General features: G+C 56.7%; 1 protein-coding gene across 4 annotated transcripts in view; it reads right to left on the bottom strand.

Annotated features, from left to right (window-relative positions):
- Positions 1-26,692, bottom strand: part of Fam167a (family with sequence similarity 167 member A) — a 31,118-nt gene extending 4,426 nt beyond the window's left edge. The window contains exons 1-5 of one of the 4 annotated variants that reach the window (XM_047551777.1): positions 26,430-26,692; positions 24,829-25,050; positions 23,381-23,437; positions 20,805-20,905; positions 8,315-9,082 (exon numbers count right to left, since the gene is read on the bottom strand). In XM_047551777.1, coding sequence (XP_047407733.1) covers positions 8,315-8,674 — 360 coding nt within the window. In that variant the 5' untranslated portion in view covers positions 8,675-9,082; positions 20,805-20,905; positions 23,381-23,437; positions 24,829-25,050; positions 26,430-26,692. Of the gene's footprint in view, positions 1-8,314; positions 9,083-12,727; positions 12,901-20,804; positions 20,906-23,380; positions 23,438-24,828; positions 25,051-26,429 lie in introns of all 4 variants that reach the window. The other 3 variants (XM_047551776.1, XM_047551779.1, XM_047551775.1) reach the window with 3 other exon arrangements.
- Between the last annotated feature and the right edge of the window lie 204 nt (positions 26,693-26,896).

Genomic DNA, 26,896 nt, shown 5'->3' with positions numbered 1-26,896 from the left:
AAAGGGCTCTGCAGAGGACAGGGACTTCCAGGGGACCAGGCAAGGGGAGGGTGGGGGGAAGCGAGAGGATGGCTGGTGAGGAAACTCAGAAGTGGAAGATCCCAGGAATGCGTCCCTGGGTGGGCTGGTGGGCTCTTTACACCTGCTGCCTCCTGGGGAGCGAGGAGGGCCAAGCCTGTCTGGGGCTGGGAGGACTAAAACCGAGGCTGTGGAAGACCCAGGAAAAACGGCAGGCGGAGCCTCAAAAAAATCAGACAGAATTATCCCAAGACTGGCAGCTTCGCCTGGGCAGGCAGACCTGAGCCGTGGGAAGGCGGGGGCTCCAGAGGAGCGTGCACCCCGCGTTCACGCCACCCCTGTCCACAGCAGCGTCATTCACGACTGCCCCAAGTTGGAAGCAACCAGCGTCCACCGACCGCAGAAGTGTGGTCCATTCGTGCGCTGGAACCTCATTCGGCCTTAAAAGGGAGGGAGTTCTGACGCCTGCCCAGGGGTGAACTTGAAGACACTGCTGTGGCACAGGCCAGTCACGAAGCATCTAGAGGGATCAAACTCATGGGGACGGAGAGTGGAGCGGGGCTGCAGGGGCTTCAGGACGGGAGGGGAGCTGGTGCCTGGCACACGGACGTGCTGCTCCGTCCTGGTGTCCTGGCGGGCACAGACCGGGGCACTGAGAATCCCGAGGTGGGGGTGTTTGGTCCGGACCCCATCCCTGGGGTTTGAACCTATACTACCCCAGCCTAAGAGCAGCCTTGGTCTCCGACTGACGCTGAAGAGACTGGGAACGAGAGAGGTCATCCTCAGAGAGTGAAGGGACGAGCCCGCGCCTCTCCTTCCCGACTGGGGAGTAGGACTTCATTGCCGAACTCTGCAAATGGTCTTTGCAACCTGTCTCAGTATCTGCTCAGCTCTGGCTCGGGGTCCGCCCCACTGCTAAAACAGCATTGTGCAGGGTCTCCATCCAGAGGCCCAAGCGTGACCTGCTCTTGGTTTTGGTCTCTGAGAAAGAGCGGATTAATGCGAGGAGCGGGAAGGCAGGCCGTGTGGTTGAAATGGGCTGCTAATGGAAACTTGGATTTCTGGGGGAAATGTAAAAGAAAACACAATTCAAAGGTTCCTAGAAGCCAAAGCAGGTCTGTGAGTTGATTTCCAGGGGACGAGATGGACCCGGAGAGGCTGAATATTTCACAGGGTCTCATCCCTGAGAGGCAGTGGCCCAGCTGCAGGGCCAGAGCTGCCTGTCCAGCTGGGTGGCAGCCTTGTGCTCTGCAGCCCTGGCCTGGGCTGTGGGAAGGAGGTAAACACACCTGCTCCTGTCCTTGGTTCTGGGGGGCAGGAAGGAGCCAAGCAGGCGACTCCTCTGTCTGGGCCGGGCCTCTTGGTCTCTCCCTTCAGAGGGGTTCCTGTGCTGGGACCAAAGGACAAACCAGAGCCCAGGGTGGGGCAGAGAGCAGGAGACCCTTCAGGACTGCAGAGGACACTCTGGAATGAAGTTCCACCTCTGGACAGTCTTTGATTTTCCACACTTGGAACATTCTGTGGCCTAATGCATTCTGAAGAGCCCCTGCCCTGCCGCAGGTGCTGCCTCCAGTCCCTGGGAGGTGAGCAGCTCCTACCTCATCAGTGAAGGGGTGTGTGCCTGGAAACTACACCCCAGAGGATCGGAGGGAGGCAGGGCTGCTGTGGCCAGGCGAGGACCTGAGCAGACACTTCCCAAAGAGGCCACGCGAGCGCACAACGTCTACGTAAAGAACGCTCAGCACCACCAACCTCAGGGAGGGCCAAGTGACACCTCTGTGAGCTGTCCTCCCACCCCGGTCAGAACGGCGACTATCAAAAGACAAATAATTGCAGGTGAAGGTGCAGAAAAAGGACTCGTGCACTGTGGGATGCAAATTAGTACAGCCATTATGGAAAGCAGATGGAAGTTCCTCCAAACACCAGAAATAAAACTACCACCGGGATCTAGGAATATATATTCAAAGAAAAGAAATCATTATGTCAAAGAGATACCTATACTTCCATATTTACTGCAGCAGTACTTACAATAGCCAAGGTATGGAATCAGCTGCAATGTCCATTGACAGATGAATGGATAAAAAATGTGCTATATATACACAGTGGACTACTATTCAACCATCAAAAGGATGAAATCCTGTTATTGGTGGTAACACAGTTGGAATTACAGGGTTTTAAAGGAAATAATCCAAGCACAGAAAGACAAACACCACATGTTTGTGGAGGCTAAAAAAGATTGATCTAGAAGTAGAGAGAATGGAGGTCACTAGAGACTGGGAAGAGGAGTTGATAAAGAGATACAGTTAGATGGGGGAATTAATCCTAGTGTCCGGTAACACAGAAGGGTGACGAAAGTTTACTGCAATCGATTATGCATTTCAAGGTAACTAGGAGAGTTTGTGTTCCTAACACAAAGACTTGATAATAGTCAAGGAGATGGAAATGCTAATTACTTTGATTTGATCATTACATATTGTCTATGTGAATTATAGTACCATACCCCATCAATAAGCCCAAGTGTTATATGTCAGTTTTTAAAAATAACATTTGTCAGACAAATGATCCAGCTAAGACGAATACCTCAGGCTGAACAGCCCCCTCAGAGTCTGAGGACCATTAGACCTGGCCTTTGTATTGGAAAAGCAAGTGTCCCTTTTTCAGAGAGAGAGGAGTTCTTGGAAAGGGCAAACTCAAATAGACTTGGAGAATAATAGTCCAAAGTCCCAGGAGTGAGGAGGGCCTGCTGAGTGAGCGGAAAGTGCGGTCAAGCTCATTTGCCAAGGGCAGGAACCAGTTCTGAAGTTTGGGCTCTGAGCTTGGGCAGATCTGAGTTCAAATCCCCGTTCTGCTGGTTGATCTTGGGCAAATTCTCGGCCTCTGTTCTGCCGACTGTAAAATGCGGAGAGTAATAGGCCAGTGGGCCACTGTGGAAGATCGCGTGAGCATTAAATGATGTGCCACGTGCACCTCTCCCACTCAGCACCTGCCATCTCAGAGTCCCCAGGTGGTCACCGCCCTGGGGCTGCTCATCCTCATTTTCCCTTCCCGACCCCCCTGCCAGGTAAGGTTTATAAGGAGGAAGCCAAGGAGGATTAGGGTGTGTGGAGCTAGGCGTGAAGTCTAATCTAATTACGAATTCTATGCATTCTCCACTCCGCCCAGCCAGTCACTAGCCGGCTGCAGGGGAGTCACTTGTGGGTACTTGTTAAGTACCCCCCACCGCCCCACGTGGACAGCCTGAGCTTCCAGGGAGGGAGGGCTGGCGGGATCTGAGCTTAACAAATGCCCTGGTGCAGGTCCTGGGGTGTCTGCCTCCTCCTCAGGGGGAAACTCCACCAAGGCAGGACACTGCCCACCCACCTGGGCTCACCCCTACACCAGCGCCCAAGCCCAGGCACAAGGGATTGCAGGCAAGGCCCCACCGCCTCTGGGGCCCAGGAGCGCCTGGGGCTGCTCTGCTGGTGAGCTCTCCTTGCTTCCCTGGATGTGGAAGGGTAGTGGGCAGGGCCTGGTGATGGGGATCCCTCTCACCCCTCTGGCCATCAGTGCCCAGATTGTCAGCTGTCAGGCCCAGAGGGCGTTTCTGGGGACCGAAGTCCTCAGCTTCCTGTGCTGCTTTTACCTGTGGACTACGGGGTGAGGGATTACACTGGGAAGAGGAGCCTGGTGCTTTTCTTTCTTTGGTCTTTTATTTTTAAAATCATTCACCCCTTGATTGCATAAAATATATCCCAATTTAGAAATTTCAGAAGCTACAGAAAAGTAGAAAGAAGGATGCCACCACCCAGAAGCAAAGTCCACGGACCATGTGGCATGCTTCCTTTGCCTTTGTTTATGAATTCTTTAACGGCCCCCAAGAAGTCACATCTGCCCAGATGAGCAGTCTTCTTCCTGTGGTGTGCCTCTTTGGAAGCCCTAAGCTTCACCGAGAAGACAGTCTTGGCCTGGACAGGAAGCCCTCTTGTGAAGCCAGCCCAGCTCAGTTGGTACCCTGCAGGCTGGCTCTGAGCTTGTTCTTGTCCTCAAGGAGAAATTGGCCTGGTCTCGGCTAAGGGTTGTCATGAGTCATGCTGGCAATCTCTGTGACCTTTCACAAGTACCCTGTTCTGAAATCAGGAGGGTAACGCAGGCTTTCGCAGGCCAGTTGACTCTAACAGCTGCCGCACCTGGAGAAAGGAAGGAGCTCTGGGCCCAGAGCCCAGCGGTCTGGGTCCGTTTGCCCCAAGCTGGCATATGGGGCCTTGGGCAAGTCACTTAACCTCTCTGTCCCTCAGACCTACAATCTTTCTGAGCCCCCCTCTTCTCCTCTGTAAAGTGGGAACAGCAAGCACGTCTAAGCCTTTCTAGGGGACACTGTGAAGGTTCGCTGGAACCACAAAGTGAGATGGCTGTCACCAAATCCCTCGCCTCCATACCCATTGTGGCGAGGGAGATCTGTCATTTGGCTGGGCAGATAATTCCTGGCTTCAGGGGGCTGTGCCTGGATACACCAGAGCTGTGCTTGCCAAGTTGGCGGCACAGCAAGAGAGGGTTCGCTGGGAGAGGGCTCCGGCTGGCACCCACGCTGTAACCACGGGGCGCCGGCTGAGCCCAGGTCTCCAGCCTCTTGCCACGAAGACCTGCCCTGATTAAAACCCGTCAGATTCCTTTTCCCTTTTTCTAACAACTATAAACACGTTCTTGGAGCAGAGCTGTCTCTGCCGGGATCCAACACCTGCCTGAGACTGAAAGAAAATTCTGTCCACACCCAAGGATTCTCGCCTCAAAGACAGCCCAGGAGGAAGCGGGGATGTTTTGTTTTCGTTTCGGCACCCACAGAGCAAGGGGAATGCTTTCTTGTTCCTGGGCTTTATCTCCCAGGTGGGCAAGGGGGACTTCTGAGCACAACTACAGAGACAAGACCCAAAGGGGGTCCCTCTTCCTCCTGCTGAAGGGTGAACACACAAGGCCAGGCCTGGAGCTGGCTGCTGACTCAGGCCCAGTCAGGGGCCTTCGTGAAATGTCCTGATTCCACACTCAGCTTGGGGTAGAGGCTCCAGGGCTGGACCCTGCCCCACCCCACCCCTGGTCAGAAGGCCACCACCCAGAAGATGGAGAGCTGGAGGTTGGGACACTGGCAACCAGCGCGCTAACAGGCTCTGAGGGTCTCCAACCTCCTCGAGCATCAGTGGAGGGGTATCTGGAGCAGCAGTGAAAGCCTGTGGGGAGGAGTCAAGAGGGAAGCTGGGACGGGGGATGCCGGGCCCTTCCTAGCCTTAGAAGCCATCATGCTAGGCAGTCCCTCTTGCTAGCCTTGCAGAAGGTAGAGGAAGGCAGACGATGCTTCCAGGCCCAGGGCTCTCTGCCTCCCCTGGGCACTAGTTGACAACAGCCTCCCTGGACTGCCAGGGACCTGTCCCATTGAACCCCAAACTTCCATTAGGTTGGGAGTGTCTGGCATAATACAGGAGAAAACCCCACGCGACTGACTGACTCAGCGTTTCTATCTGTGGGAGTAAAGTCAAATTCACATACAAGAAATGGAAGTCCTGAACAAGGAGAAAAAAACTTGATTCTGGGCTTACACTCAGTACAGCACAGTAGAGGTTTTGCAAACCTCTCTCGGGTTAAAAATAGGTCAATTTTAAAGGCATCTTCAATGATGATCAGAGATAAATTAGAAAGCCAACGGCACAGAACTTGGCTTTGGGTGGGACGTAAGGACAGGAGGACGTGTTCAAATGTGAACCATCCACCTCAGTCAAAGGGTTTCACAAGGTGCCTTTGTTGCTGAATTCCGAGGCAGGCAGAATGTCCTATCAGAATTGCGGGCCTCCAGTCTGCCTCGGGCTGCTGCTGGCCAGAGCTCCGGGGCCACGTGGTTTGGGATGCTGTGAGTTCGCTCACTGAGGCCCTTCCACTGGCTGAGTGCCAAGTCACAGGGGGCAGATACAGCAGGAACAAGACTTGAAGCTCAAGCCTGGGGACCCCTAGGTTTGCCCCTGAGGGGCCTCAAAGGTTCCCTGGCCCCAGTCGAGGCCCCCTTCATTTCCTGATTCTCAGAGTATGTCCATGGAGCAGCTATATAGGGTCGATTCTGCATCATGAGGACCCAGAATCTTCATTCTACAAGGTGACCGAAGAAGAGTTTGGGGGTCACTGCTCTTCGAACATACCAGCGAGTCCTCTGCCATTGGGCTGCCTCCCCGCCACACCCACTGCCTCTCCCACAGCTTTCTCCTCCCTATGGTGAAACCTGGGTCTGAGCTCCGGCTCTGCCACTTACCAGTCCCATGTCTTGCATGGGCTACCTGTTAGGAGCCCCAGTTTCCCATCAACCCCTAGCAGCCAAATTAGTCCTGGCAAGGAGTACTCTGCTATCCACCTAAGGTCCCTCTGTCCATGTCCCCCTCAGGTGCTCTCTACCAGAACCTCTGTGGGGGCGGGGGCATCTCCCACCACTTTCCTTACAAGAGAAAAGAGCATGCCCGGTAGGTCTCGGCTGACGGTCTCAGCCCTGGCTGCACACTGGAAGCAGGGGGGAGCGGACACCTTGCCCTGGACACTCATTTGGTTGGTCTAGGGTACGACTGAGGCTTTGGGAGACTTAAAAGGTCCCCATGTGCTTCTAAAACACAGTCGTGGTTGCAAGACATCTCTGTCTGAAGATGATGGGACAAGCCCTGAGGAAGTCCCGACTGCTCTGCACACAGAGGAGGAGCCCTTCTCTCCCCTCTGCTCCACAGGGGGCCCATGAGGAATGTGAACTTGTTTAGAGAATAAACACCTCCACTCTCAGAAGCAATAAACCTCAAATGAACCTGAAGCCAACAAATTGCATCCTTGATTAATGGGAATATTTTTTGTTCTTCTTTATGAAAACAGATCAAAGCAGCTGAGCCTCAGGAATTCAAAGAGCAGATTTCAGGGTGTGTCCTGGGGCACTGGGTGTCCGCGTCCTCAGCTCTTGTATCTCCACAAGTACCCTGGGGCCACAGAGCAAGAATCCACAGGCGCCCCATCTTCTATGAAAGCCAACGGCCACGCATATCCAGTTACTGATTGATCACACATAAAAGAACGCTGGGTTCTGAGCGGCGTTCTCACTGTCAAGGATTGAGACCACAACAGCCCCCAATCCATCAGACACCTGAGTCCTGAGCCCCTTCCCATCCCAAACCCAGGGGATGCTTTTTAGCCCATGATGAATTCCAGGCCCCCACAGGGATTTGGTTTTCAGGATTCTGCAAAGCAAACCAAGTGTTCCTCTGCCAATCTTGTCATCTTGGGAATCACTTCTGCCTCTGGACAGCAGCTGGACCTAGACTCCGGCTCCCTGGGGACAGATGGCCTGACCTGGCAGGTGCTACCTTGGCCTCTGGTGCCAGGGGGACAGGGGTTAAGAGCTTTGGGAGGTTTAGACTCATGCCCACCTTTGTTGAGAGGCCACTGCTGGGGACCCGTGATTCTCCCCGGGGGAAGGGCAGCACTCATCTCTGCACCCTCGGCTCCTTCGCAGGCCAAGATTCACTGCATATGGTGAGATTCCTGTTGGGAATCTGCTTTGACCGTGGGCAGGAAAAGGGCTGAGCAACATTCCCTTGGCCTGCACTCAACCCACCCAGATACCGTCCCTGCCTTGACTTCTGGGCAGACTCCTATTCAGCCTTCTCACCAAAGCCTCTACCTGACGCATGATCAGTCACGCAGCCCCCGGCAGCTCCTGCTCGCGCAGTATTAAAACAGCACTTTCCATGCTGGGGCCCAGTACCTACAGCGGTTCCTTGCACAGGGACAACCCCCGGACCCAGGAGCCCTACTGCAGTCAGCCCACCCCAGGTTGCCTGCCATGCAACTCAGCACTAGCACCCCAGGAGGGAGAGCAACCACCTCTTAGTGAGTTCACAGGAGGTGCAGGCAGCTGGGACATATGGCAGGGGGAGGGGGCTTCAGAGGGCAGGGAAGCTCCAGGCATCCCCTTAGCAGTCCAGGCACGAGAGAGAGGCTCTGCCAGTCGGGGGAAGGTAGCAGACACCCTAATGTGGGCTCAGACTGTCACGGTCACTGCTTGATTCCTCCACGGTGCCTGGGATTGGGGGCTGGCTGACACAGTACCATGCAACCACAGAAATAAGATCTGCCTTTGTCTAATAGGAAGATTACAGATGTGCGAGTGGTGGGTCTGTAAAGATGGGAGGACCAACACATGGTGGAGGAGAGGAGATAGAGACAGGGACACAGGGACACAGAGAGAGAAAGATAGAATGGCACCCTCTCTTTTCCGGGGACTTCTGTGGGGTTAGGGTTAGCCACCTACCAGTTCCTTCCTGAGCCAGGTTATAGCCTCATCGATACTCTGGAAGCCTTCCAGCTTGCCAGGGGAACCGTCGCCCTGGCTGGTGCTCCCGGCAGGCGGGGGATGCTCTCTGGGCTCCCTCGGGGGCAGCAGGGGCTCCCCTCCCTGCTCCACGCTCTCCTCCGTGGCCAGCCTCTGGAAGGGCCATGTCTGCTCCTCCAGCCTGGCCTGCCATTCCAGGTAGGAGGGCCTGCGGGTCTCCAGCCTCAGCTTCTCGGTGAGGGCCTTCAGGCTCCGGAGGTGGTCATCAGGAGGCGCGGCGGCCCCTGCCGGCCCTTCTTCCTCACCCACTTCTTCCACTTGGATCTCAGGCACAGACATTCTGTAGTCTGCCCTGGCAGCCAGACCTGGGAGGTGGTGGTGGGCCGTGTGGGAGGCTTGCTGGGCGACGAGGTGGGGTCCTGCTCTGGAAGGGCCTCATCCAGCTGGGGCCGTGGCTCCAGAGGGCATGGCAGGGATGGCAGCAGGTCTCAGAGGCTGGGCAGCCCCTGGAGCTGAGAGGGACTGCGGGGCGAGTCCGGGGGATCCTCTCACAGCAGCTGCAGGGTTTGAGGGCACGATTCCTCCGGGAGGCCTGTGGGTGCCATGCTCCACAGAGGGCAGGAACAGACACGCACTGGCAGGATCCTTGAGAGGCAGCCTCTGCCAAGGAGATCTATCCGACCCGGAGGTGTGCGCAGAACAGAGACGGGCCAGAAGCCCTCCCGGGAAAGGCAGGCAGCGAGGGCCCTGCAGGGAGAATGAGAACCCAGTCAGTCCCACGCCTCCCCCGCGAGGCGGGCATGTCCACACCCCAGAGAGGTCAGTGACGAGACTTCTACTTGCTAGTCCAGGACGAGAGTGAGATCATTTTACCACTTTAAGTTGATGCAGAGAAGTTGGTAAAACGCGGTTCACCTACAATTTCGCTGTATTATCTCACTTAATGCTCACAGCAAGTCTGTGCCCCTTTGTTTCTGTTCCCATTTTACACAGAAGGACCCCTAGTCCCTAAGAGGCTAAAGGACGCATGGTGACAGAACTCCCGCAGAAGACGAGCCTGTCACTTGAATCTGAGCACAGGTCTCTCCTCTTGGTGACAGCTGCCCGAGGGTCCCCGGAGCCAGCTGCCAGGCCAGTGGAGCCCCACATGGACTCCGGGGTGCCTGCACCATACAGGGGCTGCTGTCCTCAGTGCCCCTCCCTGTGCACACCTGGTCTGGCTCACACTCAGCTTCCTCCTCCACCACCAGTGCCTGGCCTCACCGCCTCAGAGGAGGAAGCAAATAAACCTGCAGCTGCAGAGGGAGAGAGCTGGCTGCACTCAGGTTGGACTGTCGAACTGAGCGAAGCCGGTGACTTGGGCTTCCAGGACGGTGGCTATCAGGGTTACCTGAGGTGCCCACACAGCAGCGCCTCCTCCACAAGGGCTCCAGCAAGGACCTAGTGAAGGGTATAAGCCAAGGCTCTCACCCCACCGTGCCAGGGTGGGTAGGAAAGTAGCTCCGAGTTATAATTAGACACCAGCCTCTCGGTGTCTCTGGGTCTACAGGGACTGGGCAAGTGGAGAGATGGGCAGTTCAGGGTGGGAGATGTGTGTCTTGAACTTGGCTTTCAGGGCTAGTTTTAAAAATCTGTGCTGAGGGCATACAGGTGTAAAGAAGAATGAATTGATACAGAGCAATGTCCAACATAAGGCTAAAAGAAAAAGCAAGATGCTCAGTCACCTGGTGCACGCACCACCTTTGGTAAAAAAGGACAGAAAGGGAGAGAGATGCTTATTGAGTGGTGTGCCTTTAAAATCCCTGCCCAAAAAAGAAAAGCAATAATCATCGTGCCGCCTGCTTGGAGTGGTGGGAATGGGCAGGCTGAGGCGAGGATTAAGGGGATCAGACTAGGATGGGGGAGGCCGAGTTTCCTCCTGACGTACAGGGGTGCTCAGGAAGACAGACAGCAGAGCTTCCGCTCTGGACACTCCTACGAGCCCAGCCAGCAAGGGAGGTCTGGCTGGAGGACAGACCCCATTTTCTGGGCCTGCTCTTGCAGGAGTGGGGGGCATCCCTGGGGAATGAGGAAGAGTGGGCCACCCCAACTGAGAGCAGAGCAACTCAGAGTCATCTCCCGCCCTGCTCCGGGCAAGTGAAAATCCCCTGGGGAACTTGGAGGACACAGGATCTACTGCCAGTAGTTCTGATTCCCTTGATTTGGGCCCAGGACTCAGACAGCAGCGCATTCTGAGGTTCCCAGGCGATCTGAGTGTGCAGATACAAGCATGCGGTCAGGACCGAGAGCTGCTGGTCCCCTTAGAGACACCAGACTTGGGGTCAGATTCTGGCTCTAGGCCCTGTGGGGCTTGCCAAGCCTCAGCTTCCTATCTATAAAGTGAGGATTCTGCCAATCTCCTAGGCTCTGGGGGATTGGCAGGACTAGGTTCACATGCGCTCTCTGAATCCTAGCATGCTCCAAGAACACGGGGATGGGGCTCTCTCTGCGCAGTTTCCTGGGACACAACCTTCCTAGCTCTCTCCAAGTCTGAAGACTTGGGAGCTGCTCTTTGGGGCCTTCCCAGGCGCCTGCCGTCTGTTTGCTGAGGGCCCAGAATCCCTTCTGAGTGTGCCTGGGTGGCTGAATCCTGTGGGGCTTCTTTTCCAAAGACAGAGGTGCTCTCGTAGCCAGCAGAGTTTTCCAGAGAGGGTCCAACCACGGACAGACTGGTGAGCAATGCCCTCCCCACCTGGGTCCTGCAGGAGACAACATGGAGGGAAGCTGTGCCCTCCCTCTGCAGGGGGCCGCATCCTGCCCCCTTGGGGAAGGGGCTCCTCTTGGGCTGGGAACCACGGAGAATCTGCAACTGTGTGACTGTGCAGTGTGGGGAGCTCACTTTAATGAGTGGTTTTCTGACCGAATTCAGCGAAGGCCCGTGAACGGGAGCTGAGCCAGCCGACGGCAGGCCTCTGCTCTGGTGGGCCTTGTGTATGTGGCACCCGGGTGTCCCTCGTTCATGCCAGTCTCACCCCATCCCAAAAGGCAGGTGGGGGCACCCATTTCACATATGGTCGTGCGGGCTGCCTAGGAGAGGTGACGTGCCCTCCTCTAGGCAGGTGCTAGCTGGGGGCCTGGGCACAGCCACGTGACTGTGATCAGCCTCTTTCTACCCTAAAGCATATGGGCTCTGGGGTCAGAGCCCGAGGGCAGTCACCAGTTCTATGGGATGGGCATGTGGCTCCATGACCACCCATGCCTCTGAGTCCTCTTCTGAGGAGTGGGCACAACCAGGACCAGCTGCACAATTTGCAGGGCTCAGTGCTGGGTCCCTTCTTTTAAAAAGTCCCAGGAATTTCAGGATGGTGACAACAGAACATTAACCCAAGTGAGGATCCCTGTGCCTCCCCCCAGGTCCCGTGCCCATGAAGCCCTGGGGATCACAGTATCAACTCTGTAGGTCATTGCCAGGATTTCACAGGGTGACAAACACTTGGTAGCACACACAGTGCTGGTATACAGTGAAGCCTAGACAGTTATGCTTTTAGAAATATTATTAAGCTGCTGCAAGCCATTGGTGCCACCTCACAGTCACATCACCCTTTCCCTGCACTGAGCAGCCACCTGGTTGGTCCTGGAAGTGCTGGGTGTCCTGAGCCCATCTCTGCATCTTTATACGCGTCCCTGAAGACCTCCGATGCGGTGTGCTGACCCTGTCTCCCTGCAGTTTTAGATCTCAGAAGGTCTGGGTGAGTGAAGAGCAGGCTTGCCCTGGAAGGGAGAGAGCCCAGCGGACCAGAACAGCTCCTGTGCCTGCTCCCTCCTCCCCAGCTCCTGGCGCTGGAGGGACCCAGGGTCAACAGCCTGCTACCCATGCCAGAGCCCGAGTCTGGCTGCAGCCTGGCCCGAGTCCCATCACAATGCTAACAGGATGGGGACCTGGGTTCGGTCTCCCTCAGTTTTCCAGCCTGTGCTTGGCAGTTGGTGGCGTCCTGTGTGCGAAGGCTCTGCACACAAGAAAGGCCTACCCACCCGAAGACTCGGTGAGGCGGGCAGCAAGGAGAGGCCCCAGGCAGGGACTTGCCATTGTAGATGGTGTGGTCATGTGCACCTGGAAGGGACTGAGGCAGAGCCCTGGGGCACCTCCTATTGCTCCTGCTCAGGACAAGCTCACTTTCAGAGCCACCAGGCAGTGTCCCAGGGATCCCCACCTGCCTGGTCACCCTGGTGCCTGAAGAGGCCCAGGGGGGTTTCCTCTCTCCCCTGCAGCTGGGCACAGGAGCTAAGCTAGAATGTCACCCACACAGGCCCTGGAAAGTGCTAGCAGGAAGGTTTGTTGTCCACTGCCCACTCGATGAGCTGGATGTGTCTGCTGGCAGAGAAGGCTGGTAGGGTGTGGGAAGGGAGCCTGACCTGGACACTTTCTGGGCTGGGTGGGCAGCAGAAGTCTTTCTTGACTGCTGGGACTTGGGCCCAGGGAGGGACAGCCCTCCAACATGCGGGTCAATGGGCTTCCCGATGACCTAGGTCCAGGGAGCACAGGGCAGAGGATACTGGACACCATCAGATCTGGGACACGGGAAGCCCTGGAAAACAAGATCCTGAGATCCCGTAACTCTGAGGCCCGGGCATGACCACTGTTAGCACAAGAAGACTGGGCAGGATGCAAACCTCACGAATCATCTCAGCTGTTTGTTCAGGAACAAAGTTTCACACAGGAGCAGGGGATGCAGGGAAGCAATGGCATCAGCGGACCCCCTTTCCTGGTGGAAAATGAGCCACAGAACAAAGAGAGGAACTGGGTTTATATAGGTTATTTTGAGGGGTGGTATAGTGAACACATCAGTTTCCTTGGCACTCAGGAATTCGAGCTTCTTTGGGTCGGGGTTCTGTGGGCAGTGTCTGGAGAGGATTTACTTTGGAGGAGACCAACGCCTCCCAGACACTGTTACTTTAGGGGTGATAAAACACCTCCTCCTGTGTGCAGCCGGCACTGGAGAACAGTGTGCCTTTCCCAGGCCACATTATCTTGGGGATTTTTTCATTTTCCATATCTACTACCCACCAGCCAGGCAGCAGCAAGGACCAGCCTTGGGGATGCACCAGACTTCCTGTCCCAGCAACATGCCAGGGCTTGGGATGACTGGGGTTCAGATGTGCTTCCTGGCTTCCTGGCCCAGGAAGCGGGAGTTGCCAGCCATGAGCTAATCCCCCAGCTGCCCGAGGAGCCGAGTGGGTGCAGCGCTGTCAGGCGGCCAACGCCTTGTCTCATCATGACCTCACCTGCGCACCTGGAAAACCCTCAAACCCACTTCCCGGATGGGCTCCCGGGCCGGGAAGGCTGCGGGGGCTGCTGACTAATTCTCCCTGGGCTCCTGCGTGCTTCCCCCAGTCCCGGAGGCCTCACTAGAATGGCTTCTTTCTTCTGCATAACGCTGTCTTTCCAACCTCTGCCCGACTCTCCTGCTCCACCGAATCCCAAGCTCGCTCTGTGCCCGCCGCTTCGTACAGCCCAGAAGCCCTTCCTTCCCTCCTCTGCCTCAGTCCTCAGGCATTTTCTCCTTCCCTTTGTTTTCCTGGCGGTTGTGTGTGCCCAGACCAGAGCACGTGAGGGACAGTGACGCCATCACATGGTGAGCTAACACTTGGAGCAGGATTACCACGGGTGGAGAGACTGAGGCACAGATGGCTTTGGTAGCTTGCCCAAGGTCATAGGGCTAGTAAGTGGTGAGGCTGGGATTTGAGACCCTGCCAGCTGGCTCCAGGTTAGCTCCTGACCCCTGGGCTTCCTGCCCCTGTTAAACCATCACATGTATACCAGGGACCTTCTCGATGGTCTCTTCTACCAGACTCAAGTTCATGAGGGTAGGAGCCAGGCCTTTCTTTTATCCTGGATCCTCCTGCACTTGGTGAGGCACTGCTCTCTCTAAACGTGGAGTGAACGGGCAAACAGAAGAGCTTCCTGCCTCCTGCTGCAGCCTGTGCTTGCTCACAGTAAGCCAGCTTGGACGGGCTCAGAGGGGCAGAGGAGCCCTTGGGCTTCTGTGGCAGGACCTTTGCACCTGTCCTCATGAGAGGCCACCTCCCACCCCCCAACCTGGCCACAGAATGCCTGGACACAGGTGCCTGGACAAAGGTGTGCCTGGACACAAGCGTGCAGACTCCTGGGACAAAGCAGGAACAACCTGATTTAGCTTGTGCCAAATCCCATGGCTCTGAACTGTAGCCAGAGAGGACTTGCTTGGCATCTGGCATCGTGTGAGGTCATTTTCACCCAGCACCTTCTCTCTTCCTTCTGGAAAAAGCATTCTCCCTTATTGTGGGGAGCCTGTTCCTGGGGTCCCTGTGGCACTGGCATCCCCTCTCGCCTCAGGGGAGGTCACATGACTCCACTGGGCCAATCAGAGCCTTTCTGAAGCTTTCCGGCTAGGCCAACCCAGAAGCCCTCCTTGTTCCCAGGCAGCCTGGGTGCAGGAGCCCTCTGCTCACATGGAGAGGATCTGCTGGCACACAAAGCTGGCAGACAGGGTGGCTTGAAGGTCTCCATCAGGCCCATCAGAAGCCACCCCCCTGACTTTGACTACACGGTTTTCAAATCCTCCTCTTGGGCTCCCGCTACTCTGAGCTGGGTTTCTGACATGCATAGCTGACTGGCTACCTGGAGCTGGAGAAGGATGTGGCATGAGGGTGTTTGTTGACGTTCCGCCTTTGCTGTTTGTCACCCCAGCCTCCCTCCTTTCCTGTTTGTGGGACGCTCCCATTCCGTGCAAGCAGCAGGCAGGCGCCCTTCTCATTTGTTCTCTGGAATCAGAGGACCAGATTCTCCCTCCTCCCCCGCCCAGGCCCTGGCAACCAGGTGTGAGCATGTGACTTAAGCTCAGCCAATCAGAGGCCAGGCTCTGAATTTGGCCTGTGTGAGGCCCAGATGAATGGATGGTTGGAATTCACAAGTGCCCCTGCTGGAGAGCTGCTGTAGGCCTCCTCCTCTGCCCTGGCTCTGCCTGCTTGCTCCTGTGAGTCTTTGCCCGCTGCCAGTCTCTGAGCACCTGACGGCCTTGTAGTTATGCTGTTTCCGTTGCTTGCAAGGGCTGGAGAGAGGGGAGCAGACAACTCACTTGGAGAGGCGGAGAGGCCACGCGTATAACTGAGAACTAAGCAGTGTCCTAAAACACTGTGACACCCGAAAAGGCTCCCCTCCCCCATTCCCCATGAGTCCCTGAGGGTGCTGCCACCTGCAGTTGAGACCCACAGAGTGGATGGTCACTGTCCTCTGAGTGAAATTTTGCTGAGTCCACCTGCATTGAGAGCTGGTCTGTTTCCTAGTTCACAGTGACAGAAACGCTCGATGAGGACAGACTAACGATTTTCTGTCTGTGTAAACTCACACCTGTTCTGCACCCTCTCAGAAGTGCCACCCACAGGTCCCTGTGCTCTGGGTCATGCGGCCTTCCCAACTGGGCTACAGCCGGATGCCTGGGAACTGGGGCCAACACCCCAGGGCCTCCAGCCTGGCAAAGTACTCCCTTTTGGGGAGCAAGCCCCGGGCTTCCTGAGCAGAGCGACAGTCCGGGAGCGAGAGGGCATGCCCAGGAGGGTCCTGCTGCTGCTGTCTGCTTCCTGCAGGCTGCTCTGCTCTTTATATAGCCAGCCTGGTTCCTGCAGCTCCTCTGCTTCTCAGGTGTTCTCATGATTAACCACAATCCCCTGCCCTGAGGTCACCTTGTACCAATTCCTGCAGCATAAAAGAGGTCCACTAACCTTATTAGAAGCCCCATTATACAGGGAGGAAATGGAGGATTTCCCCTAGGAAACCGAGCCCCAAGCTCCCATGAACAGTAGTGAGGGGGCTGAGATCCTTGCCCAGGAAAAAGGTCACTATCAAGAACATACAAAGGATGGGGACCTTGCAGATGTGTTCCCCAGCACCGGCACAGGAAGAACAGAAATGTCACCTTGTCATAGTTCAGGATGGTCTTCACACACTCACACCTCATGTCACCCTGACACCATGCAGAACACTGGGCTGCAGGGGTGTCTCGGGAAGCGGATCCACTGGGGCAGAGCTGGGAGAGCTGTGTCCACGCCCCCTGGAATGTCTCCTCGGGACCCCTCGGTCATAGGCCAAGTACCTCCTAAACTGCAGTTCAGATCCTGCCCCGGTGACTATCCTACTAAGGAGTATTTTAACAGCTCTGCCAAGCTGCTAGTATTTATCAGGTATGCAAATGTACCAGGCACGGAGGAAACGGTGTCTCCTGTCCACAAGAACCCTGTGAACGGTGTACTATGATTCTCTACTGCAGAATGGGTAAACCGAGGCCCAGAGACAAGGAGGGGATGGCCCAGAGAAACTCAGATGGCACACGGCATGGCCAGGGCTGGACCAGGTGGGTTTGGAGGGCAGGAGCCAGCAAGGCTGAACTGGAGGCCAGGACAGAGCCTGAGGCTCTGATGTCCCCCTGGTCTACCAAACAGAATAAGTCACAAGCATCCTTTGGAAGCCAATGGTTCCTGGAGAAGGCCAGTGCTCTTCTGGCTCCATGCTGTCCTCTGATGGTGGTCCCTGTGACAGAGGACCCCTTGACTGTGACTGTGGACCATACTCGGATGGCAGGGAAGGCTAGGCAGGTGTTCTAGTCCCCTTGCAGCTGGGAAAACTGGGGTGAGGGCCTAAGTGACTGACCTAAGGCCCCAGAGCTCCTCAGTGACAGCCCAGCACCTCTCACTCTCCCCCACACTCCTTGGGGCTGCTGTACGGGCTGCTTTCCAGAACATACTATCTGGATAAGGCTGGCTACCACCCCTCCGGGCCCCAGAGATGTGGAACACCTTCCACTGGCAAGTGGCACTTGGTCCTCTGAGAAGCTTCTGAAGTGAAGAACTGGCAGCGCAGGGTTCGGGCCCTGGAGGTCTGGCTTTCCTCAGTGAGGCAGGTCAGGGGGAGGGATGTCCTCCAGGTCAGTCTGGCCTTTACGCCAGACTGGGCCTGGACACCATTTGCACTGCTCACTGCTCTGGGCTACAGCCAGGGTGGGCCTGGCAATCCATCAGTCAGCCCTGCTAAGGACAGGAGCTCTGCTCCTCAGAGCACCTGCCGCAGCAGGGTGGACAGGGAGCACTGGCGGCCAGGGCACGGCTGGAGCACTGTGGCTGGCCTCAAGGCTTCCCAGGCCGCAGGGCTGAGCTCCAAGGGGCCCTCAGGGCTGACGCAGCCAGCGCCCTGGCCCCAGCTGCCAGGCCTGGACCTTCCTCTGAAAACCACAGAGCTGCCAAGAGGATGGGGGTGGGGCAGGGGTTTGGCAGGTGCCAGCGGCCACAAAGACACGGTGGCCGGACACGGCGCTCCCAGCATTGACCGTCCACTTTCTAAAGAGGCGCTGCTTTTTCCCAGGCTGGTGCAGGCCCAGGGGTCCACAGGTCACGAGGGTGAGCAGGCCTGAGACAGGTGGGAACAAACCCCGTGCTTGGGGTACCTGTCGAGCCCCAGGTGGGGACAGGGCTGACCTCCCACCTCCACGCACATGGCAGTCAGTCTGGGATGTGACTGTCCCTGCTCTGCTGATGTGCCTCAGCTGAGAGGAGGGCACACAGCCCTGCGCGCCCCACAGAGCTGCTGACAGGAGCCTGGAGCTGCCCAGAGCCCATTGCCTCTGCCTCAGAGTTGCCATGGCGACAGAAGCAGGAGGGACATGGCTAGTCTGGCCGGATGCCAGCCATCTTCCCCTTCCCAGGCCCGTTTTCATTCCAGCTCTTGGTCAGAGCTGGTGTGAGGAGCCCCAGAGATGGGGACAGACACCAGGCAGAGACCAGACTCCGGACCCAGCTGTATGTGTGTGATAGGACTGACTGTGTTGATGTGTGTGAGTGTGGGGTGGTTGTCTGTCTGTGTGTGAGTGTGGGGTGGTTGTCTGTCTGTGTGTGAGTGTGGGGTGGTTGTCTGTCTGTGTGTGAGTGTGGGGTGGTTGTGTGTGTGTGAGTGTGGGGTGGTTGTGTGTGTGTGAGTGTGGGGTGGTTGTCTTGGTGTGTGTGAGCGTGGGGGTGGTTGTCTTGGTGTGTGAGTGTGGGGGTGGTTGTCTTGGTGTGTGAGTGTGGTGGGTGGTTGTTGTCTTGGTGTACGATTAGGTCGTAGTTGTTGTCTGGGTGTGTGTGCGTATAGAGGTGGATGCCTTAGTGTTGTGGGGGGGGTGGTTGTCTTGGTGTATGTGAGTGGGATGTGGTTGTTTTGATGTGTGTGAGTGTGGGGGTGGTTGTTGTCTTGGTGTGTGAGTGGGGGATGGTTGTCTTGGTGTGCATGAATGTGGTAGGTGGTTGTTTTCTTGGTGTGTGAGTGTGGTGGGTGGTTGTTGTCTTGGTGTGTGAGTGTGATGGGTGGTTGTTGTCTTCGTGTATGATTAGGTCATGGTTATTGTCTGGGTGTGTGTGAGTGTAGAGGTGAATGCCTTAGTGTTGTGAGAGGGGGGTGGTTGTCTTGGTGTGTATGAGTGGGTGGTGGTTGTCTTGGTGTGTGTGAGTGTGGGGGTGGTTGTCTTGGTGTGTGTGAATGGGGGGGTAGTTGTCTTGGTGTGTGAATGGGGGTAGTAGTTGTTGTCTTGGTGTGTGTGAATGGGGGTAGTAGTTGTTGTCTTGGTGTGTGTGAATGGGGATGGTTGTCTTGGTGTGTGTGAGTGGGAGGTGGTTGTTTTGGTGTGAGTGTGGGACTGGTTGTTGTCTTGGTGTGTGTGAATGGGGGGTGGTTGTTTTGGTGTGTGTGTGGGACTGGTTGTTGTCTTGGTGTGTGTGAATGGGGGGTGGTTGTCTTGGTGTGTGAGTGGGTGGTTGTTGTCTTGGTGTGTGAGTGGGGTGGTTGTCTTGGTGTGTGTGAGTAGGGGTAGTTGTTATGTTGGTGTGTGAGTGGGGGATTGTTGTCTTGGTGTGTGAGTGGGTGGTTGTTGTCTTGGTGTGTGAGTGGGGTTGTTGTCTTGGTGTGAGTGGGGTGGTTGTTGTCTTGGTGTGTGAGTGGGTGGTTGTTGTCTTGGTGTGTGAGTGGGTTGTTGTCTTGGTGTGTGAGTGGGGTGGTTGTCTTGGTGTGTGAGTGGGTGGTTGTTGTCTTTGTGTGTGAGTGGGGTGGTTGTCTTGGTGTGTGAGTGGGTAGTTGCTGTCTTGGTGTGTGAGTGGGGGTAGTTGTCTTGTGTGTGAGTGAGTGGTTGTTGTCTTGGTGTGTGAGTGGGTGGTTGTTATCTTGGTGTGTGAGTGGGGGGGTTGTTGTCTTGGTGGGTGAGTGGGTGGTTGTTGTCTTGGTGTGTGAGTGGGGGGTAGTTGTCTTGGTGTGTGTGAGTAGGGGTAATTGTTATCTTGGTGTGTGAGTGGGGTTGTTGTCTTGGTGTGTGAGTGGGTGGTTGTTATCTTGATGTGTGATTGGGTGGTTGTTGTCTTGGTGTGTGAGTGGGTGGTTGTTGTCTTAGTGTGTGATTGGGTGGTAGTTGTCTTGGTGTGTGAGTGGGTGGTTGTTGTCTTGGTGTGAGTGGGTGGTTGTTGTCTTGGTGTGTGAGTGGGGGTTGTTGTCTTGGTGTGTGAGTGGGTAGTTGTTGTCTTGGTGTGTGAGTGGGTGGTTGTTGTCTTGGTGTGTGAGTGGGGGTTGTTGTCTTGGTGTGAGTGGGGGTTGTTGTCTTGGTGTGTGAGTGGGTGGTGGTTGTCTTGGTGTGTGAGTAGGGGTAGTTGTTATATTGATGTGTGAGTGGGGTGTGGTTGTCTTGGTGTGTGATTGGGTGGTTGTTGTCTTGGTGTGTGAGTGGGTGGTGGCTGTCTTGGTGTGTGAGTGGGTGGTTTGTTGTCTTGGTGTGTGAGTGGGGGTGGTTGTCTTGGTGTGTGAGTGGGGGTGGTTGTCTGGAGGCTGTGTGTTCTGGGTTGGGTGGGTGGTGGTTGGTGACGTGGGGTGGTAGCAGGCTTCTGCAGGGCAGTGCTCCTGGGTCTTCCTCAAGTGCATATGTGGTCTGCATGGAGGGGAACACCCCATACAGGTGTGGCTGCCCCGCCAAGACAAGCGGGGGTTTGCTCCCTCCTGAACCCAGCTGGGTGCTGTCTGGGTCAGGCCTCCCAGGGGCAAAGCCTCCTGAGACTCCACCCTTTCTCCAAAGGAGGCTGCAGCTCCAGCGTGGAGCTCAGGTAGGTGAGGCTGGGGAGGAGGGGGTAGGCAGGGAGCTCTGGGGGCTGGTCCTATTGGACGCTTGGGGTGTCTCCCACCCGGGGTCCCAGCCTTGCTGTTGGAGAGGGGAACCAGAGGACTATTTAGACAGGACCAGCTGGGCGGGGAAGAGAGGAGTCAGCTTCCTCTGCTCCAGTGCCTGTGGCCTCACCCCCGCTCTGAGGAGCTGCCGTGCTCTGGGAACCATGGTGTCCCTGCAATGGCCTCTCCTTCCTTCCTGACAGATTCTGGGTCTAGACCACAGCAGTAGGGGGGTTACCAACATGTCTCAGAGCGGCCCCCAGGGCAGGCGCGAAGGATCCCACTCACCCGTGTGCTCCTGGAGATCTTTGCTCAGGGAAGCTTGGTTTGCAGGGTCCTGTGCTAACGGCTGCACCTCTGCACAGAATTCAGAGCTTCCATTTGCACACCTGGTTTAACAAGAGCAATCACAAGCATTTTTAAGTCACACTAACATTTACACATTTTGTTTTCCCACATGTCGTGGCTTGGGCTAGAGGACCTTTCCAAGAGCTAGACCACAGAGATACTGCAGACCAGAGAAGCTAACAAGACTGGGGTAGGCCACACAGCTCCACTGGAGGGGCTGGCTCGGCTTGCACTGGAATCTTCTGACTCTGAGTTGAGCCTTGCTTCTATTGTCTAGGAAATGGGAAAACTGCTTGGTCTCGCTGGGACATTATGAGGAAAGAATCTATAAAAATACTTGTTAAGACCTTTGCAAATTCAGAGTGCTAGGTCAGTGCTGAATAATTGATGGGCTCTGCTCCTCTGCTGGAGCTAAGCTGACGCACAGGCCTCCTGTGGAGGCTGGGGGTGTGGAAACCTGTCCTTTTTGTTTTGCCCAGTGAAAGGGAGAGCTGGGCTTCCCTTGGTCCAGAGAAGCCCTGAGTCCTGGGAACCATACTTCTAATTTATGGCCTCCCAAGAGGACTGGAGATGAAGAGGGCTGATGAGGTAGGTGGGGCTGTGGGGGACTGAGAATCCCCACCGAGTCCCCTCCAAGGCCCTGGGAAAGGGCTGCCCTGGCAGGGAGAGAGGTGCCTGAGAACCCAGGGTCGGTTATGGGGGTGGGAACGGGCCCTGGGAAATGCAGAGAATGAAGAGGTCCCCTTCACAAAAACGAGTGACCAGGCAAGGATGCCCAGGAGGTGGCGAAAGCAGCCCGTCCTTGTCCCAGCCAACTGCCACAGGTGACCACAGGACTTTTCCAGCCAAAGGCCAGAGTGGCAGTGGGCATCAGGGCACAGAAAGGAGATGCAGGGGGCCTTTAAAGCAATTTATGGAGATGAAGGCAGAAGGCAGCTCAGGCAGGCGTGCTGGTCGTACAAACAGAAAACAGTTCCCAGCTGACTGAAACTCAGGCCCCATTTCCAAGGACACTGTGGCCCACCACAGTCTCCCACCTGGCCTTTGACTCAGCCCTCAGAAAAGGCAGGGTTAGGACTTCTGGAATCCACAGATAACTGACTCCAGCTTCAAATAAGCAAAGCCAACAAACTCCAGTTCAGGTGGGAGTCTGTCCTATTGGCCTTCTGTCTCACTCTGCAGGTGCCAAAGCCCCGCCACTCTGCAAGGACTTCCTGAGAGACTGCGCACTTCCATGCAGGGCCTGGGTGGGACCTCCTGGGGGCTGGAGTGTCTTAGGGTTTCCTGGCATTTGGGTGGGACTGGCCCTAAGGATGCAGTGGGGTCCAGTGTGGCCTGCAGCAGGTTGCTGGGATGTGGAGGGGGGACAGGAAATGGGCTGTGTGACGGTGCTCGCCCACTTGTGTCAGTGTGGACAGAGTGTGGCTGGGCTTCTGGAGCCCCTCGAGTTCACGCCCAGAGTGGGAAGGCGTCAGATACAGCAGAAAGACATGGAGCAGGCTAGGGAAGGAGCAGAGCCGGGCTCAGAGCCCCCACCAACTGGTTCTATTACCTTGGTCAACTGACTTTACCCCTGAGGCCTCCGGTTGCTCATCTCTAAATGGGATCTTAATGGAACCTACCTTGAAGTCTGGGAGGACCAAATGAGGCAAGGTGTGTCTTATTGGTCACACCTAGAATGGGACGGCCACCTCCTGCCCTTGACTGTGCCTGGCTGGCACTCTCCTGGGCCTGTCACAGGGGAAGCAGCTTCCAAACTACCAGAGTTCACAAACGCCTGCCTGTGCGCTCCGGAGTGTGCAGAGCACCACCTTACTGTCACTCTGTCCTAGGGCTGCACAAACTGCACTGACTCCTCAGGGACCCTGACACAGTTCCTTGTTGCTCCAGGGCAGGGCCATTATCTTAGGTCCTCAGCACCAGGCACATTATTGATCCTAAAGTTATTGACGAACCATTGTTGATGGGGACATGTTCAGTGTGTTTTCCTGGGGTGAGCTGCAACTCAGGGGCATTCAAGCTGAGACCCCCTCCCCGAGTCTGGCAGCTGGAGCTCCCACTCGGGCAGGCGTACTTCTTTATCTTTGGGCAGTACCAGGCATTCGGTAATTAGCAAAGTGAATGTCCCCTTGAAGACAGAGGTGTTTGAGGTGTGGGCTGCTCAAATGAACTTGGGGACAGCTTGACCCTGGAAGGAGCTGGTGGAAGGATCTAGAAAGGCCTCCAGGGAGGGGTAATCAGGACACCAGGACAGAGGCTGGGACTTCACCAAGCCCTGGGGTCAGGCTGTCTGGATCTGCTGGACCTGTGCGCAAATGAATGTCTCTAGAAGCTGTCTGCACTTGTGGCAGGATTTGCTCTGAGGCTTGCTTTCTCTCCAACTGATAATAGGGTCATCTTCGCCCTCCCCCAGGTTTCCAGCAGCTGCTCCCGAATACACAAAACAATGAGAATGACAACACAGCCAGTCTCCAGTGCTCTGCCCGCCCCACCAACAGGCTCAGGTTGGTTCATACCTGTCGTGGTGTCCCCAGGGCACAGCACTTGCGAAAGCAGGGACAGGGAAGAGGCATCTACAGGGGAAGAGGCATCTGCTGTAGTTTTTTACGCGATGGTGAATGGGTAGGGTGGGGTGGGGGGGAAGTTCCTAAGTGGCCTTGCTAGTACAGACACTCATCCAGAACATTCCTGGGTACTCAACATCCTGAGGGCCCCTCTGACCTTCCACTGCCATTCCCACTCTGCACTCAGAGGCTTTGCTGGCTTCCTGGAATGAGGAAATGCCCCACCTTCAAGAAGCCCTGGAGCTGTGGTCACCTGGAGGCCACTGCCGGAGCCTACTGATGCCTGCTTTCCACCTGGGAAACGAGCTCTGGCTTGAGTCATCTCGCCAGGTCTCCAGGGACAAGCCCTATAAGGGAGCTTCTGGGGATTCACTGCCAGCTTTCACACTGGATCAGAATGATCTGAAAGGAATCCCTGCCTCACAGGAGAAACTGCCTGAGGAAGTGGGGAGCTCAGTCTATGAGCCCATGGGGAGAAGCTGAACCCCAACATCTCCTGGGTCTCTGCCAAGGCTGCTGGGGAGGAGGCTAGGTTGGAGGGCACCCTAGGAACTCCACAAGTTTCTCCAGGAAGGAGGGCTTGGTCAAGGCTTCCAGCCCAGGAGGGAGCCCACTGGAGGGAGCTCCCGCGCGGCAGGGGCTGAGGCATGAGGAGGGCCTGATGCCGAGAGAGTTCCCTAGAGAAGAAGCCCCGCTCCATGTCCACAGGAGCTGGGGCTCCCGTCCAGCGCACTCCTTTCTCCCAGGAGCTGCTGGTGGAGGAGCCCTGCTCTGGGTGGAGCAGGCAGGGTCGGAGTGCCGGGAGGAAAGGGGTGGACTTGGGGCAGCACAGCCTCTGACTCCTGCTCTTCTTCCTTCTCCTGGTCTTTCCTCCCTTCTCACGGGAGAAGTGGCAGTGGTCAGGAGGGGAACTGGGCTTCAGCAGGTAAGGCAACTGGCCTAACCAGGAAAAAGTTGAGATCCCGTCTTCTAGGCTCCTTCCGGCAACCCTGTCCTCGAAGGCAGCTCAGACTCCACAGGTGACCGACAGCAAGGCTCACCTGCCACTTTCCTGCCAGTCTCCCCTTTCCTGCCCACTCATCCTTCCTGTTTCACTCAAACCCTGTCCGACCCAGGTTCTCAGCCATCTTACCCCTTCCAGGTCTGCTTCGGAATGGGCCTGTCCTCACCCCATCCACTGGTTACTTGTAAGGGACGTTCATAGGGGCACATGAGGACTCTCCAGCCCCATCTGTCAACCCGATAATCATTTATCTTCTGCCTTTGCAAGCAGGTCGATGTCCCAGTCAAGCGAAGAGCCATAGCTGGGCAGAACAGGGCTCCCAGGGGGCTTGGAAATTCCAGATGCTTCCCTTGGGTCACCAGGGTTTCCCAACAGCAAGATTTACCTAGAGACATACCCGCCCCAGCGCGTGAGTGGCCTGACAAGTGGTTTTCCTCCTCATGGGCCTGGGGCACCGTGGATCTTTTTTCTCAGCAAATAGGCACGGCCTTAATTTATTTCAGTCCTCTTGGAGGGAAGCCAAGCTGGTAGATATGGAAGTGGGGACTGGTCATTTAGTGGCAATCCATGCATGTAATGGAGAGGACGAGGACAGGAGAGTGTGCAGGGAGGTGGGCATCTGTGGGTCAGCAAGGAGAAGTGGCATGAGGGAGGACACTTCTGAGGCTGGCCAGGCCTGATGGCAAAGGCTTCCAAGCTCCTGATACAAGAAATGGCTTTGCTGGCTCCAAAGTTTCCCTCGAGATGGTGGGGACCTTCCTAGGGTATGAGCTCCACTACAGGGCTCTCATCTCATCTGGGGGTGACTGACTCCTTCCCACTCTGTGGGCCATGGAGGCCGTGGGTCTCCTACAGTGGCCTTCCTTCCAGAACTGCCTCAGGAGCCCTGGTGGTTGGGAATCTCTCTGCTCTTTCACCAGCCACATGAGCTGCACCAAGTTACTTAACTTCTCAGACTCCCTCTGACAAAACGGGATAACGTCCCCTTGAGGAGAGATTTGTGAGGACAAGTGACCAAGGATGCCAAAGGTTCTCAGCAGTTTGTGCTCCTTGCTGTTTGCCAGGCCCCTTTAAAACCAGCTGGGAGGCACTCCCATCCTGCCGACCACAGGCTGGGCCACGGGCTTTCCCAGCACTTTGCCCAGCACTTACTGAGCCTGGGCAGGGGAGTGGGGCGGTCTCTGAGGCATCCACCAGAAGCTGATTTGGAACCATATTCCCCTGGTCACTGTGGATGGGGACCTTACAGGGAGTTCATGGAAACTTGATTTGGGAGCACCTGCTGTGGTATAAGACAGCAGCGAGGACCCACCAACCTGGAGCCACTCTACCTTAGGGATCTTCCAGGAGGACCACGCACAGCAGAGCTGGTTCAGGAAATAAGGGGTCTTCAAAGAAGCAGCGATCCACCCGACTTGGTTGAAGGACACCCTCCCCTCCATGCAAACTGTGGCCCCTTGTCCTGGTGACCCTAGGTGCCCTTCTCAGGGCTAACCTGCTCGTTCCCCAGGGCCCTATGGCTACGCAGGGTCCCTTGAACTATCCTGGCCTCAGGCCTAGAGCACCCTCCCCAAGGACCCTGCGTCCCTTCCGTGGAGGGATTGCATCCTTCGGGTCAGAAACTTCCACCCCGCCCCAGGTGAAGTCCACAGAGGAGACAGGGTGGGCGTGGAGATCACCAGCCGTCTGGGAGGAGCCCTGAGTGGGGTCCCTTCCCCAAGACCATGGACCCCGAATCTCCACCAGTATCTCAGCCTTGGAAGGGGCCAGCGGAGCTGGGAGCTCAGGGACGGAGTCCAGCGGTGACTGCCCACTCCGCGCGGCCACCGGAGCAGGTGGGGCAGCACCCCGCGCTTCCGCGGGCGTGTCCCCTCCAGGGCCGCGGGATGAGCTGCTCCCCGCCGCCTGCCCAGGGGGGAGTGGAGCCCACTGCCGGTCCGCGCCGCCGCCACAGCCCGTCCCCCGTCCCCGGGAAAGTCGCCGCGCGCGCGAACCCACCTGCGGGCGCCCGGAGGCCCGTGGCGCCGTGGCCAGGTCCCCGGCGCTCTGCGCGCCCGCCTCGCTGCGCCCGTGCGCCCGAGAACGCCCGGCACTATTCTTTTGGAAGGCAGGCTTTGGTGCGTTGCGTCAGGGCGGTTGCCTGGCGACGGCGGCGCGAGCCTCCCGCCGCGACGCCCCGGCCTCCCATTCAAGCCCCTGCCCGCTCGGCCGCCCCGGGCCCGCCGGTTCGAGCGCGGCGGCCGGGTCCTAGAGCCCCCCGACTTCGCCCTGCCCGGGCGGCCTCGGCGGGCGAGAGCAGAGCAGCCGCGCGCACTTGCCAACCCCCAGACGAAACCAAACCCAAACATCCAGTTTTTCATTAAGCCGAAACCAAGGCAGTTTCCCCCCAAGCATGGCAACGTGGCTTTGCCACTGTCAGCAGTTTGCCTGCGTGGAGGGGGCAGGGGAACCCCACGCCTGAGCCT

Source organism: Sciurus carolinensis, chromosome 4 (genome assembly GCF_902686445.1).
Source record: "Sciurus carolinensis chromosome 4, mSciCar1.2, whole genome shotgun sequence".
Classification (NCBI taxonomy): Eukaryota; Metazoa; Chordata; class Mammalia; order Rodentia; family Sciuridae; genus Sciurus; species Sciurus carolinensis.
This window is presented reverse-complemented; position numbering and strand designations above follow the sequence as displayed.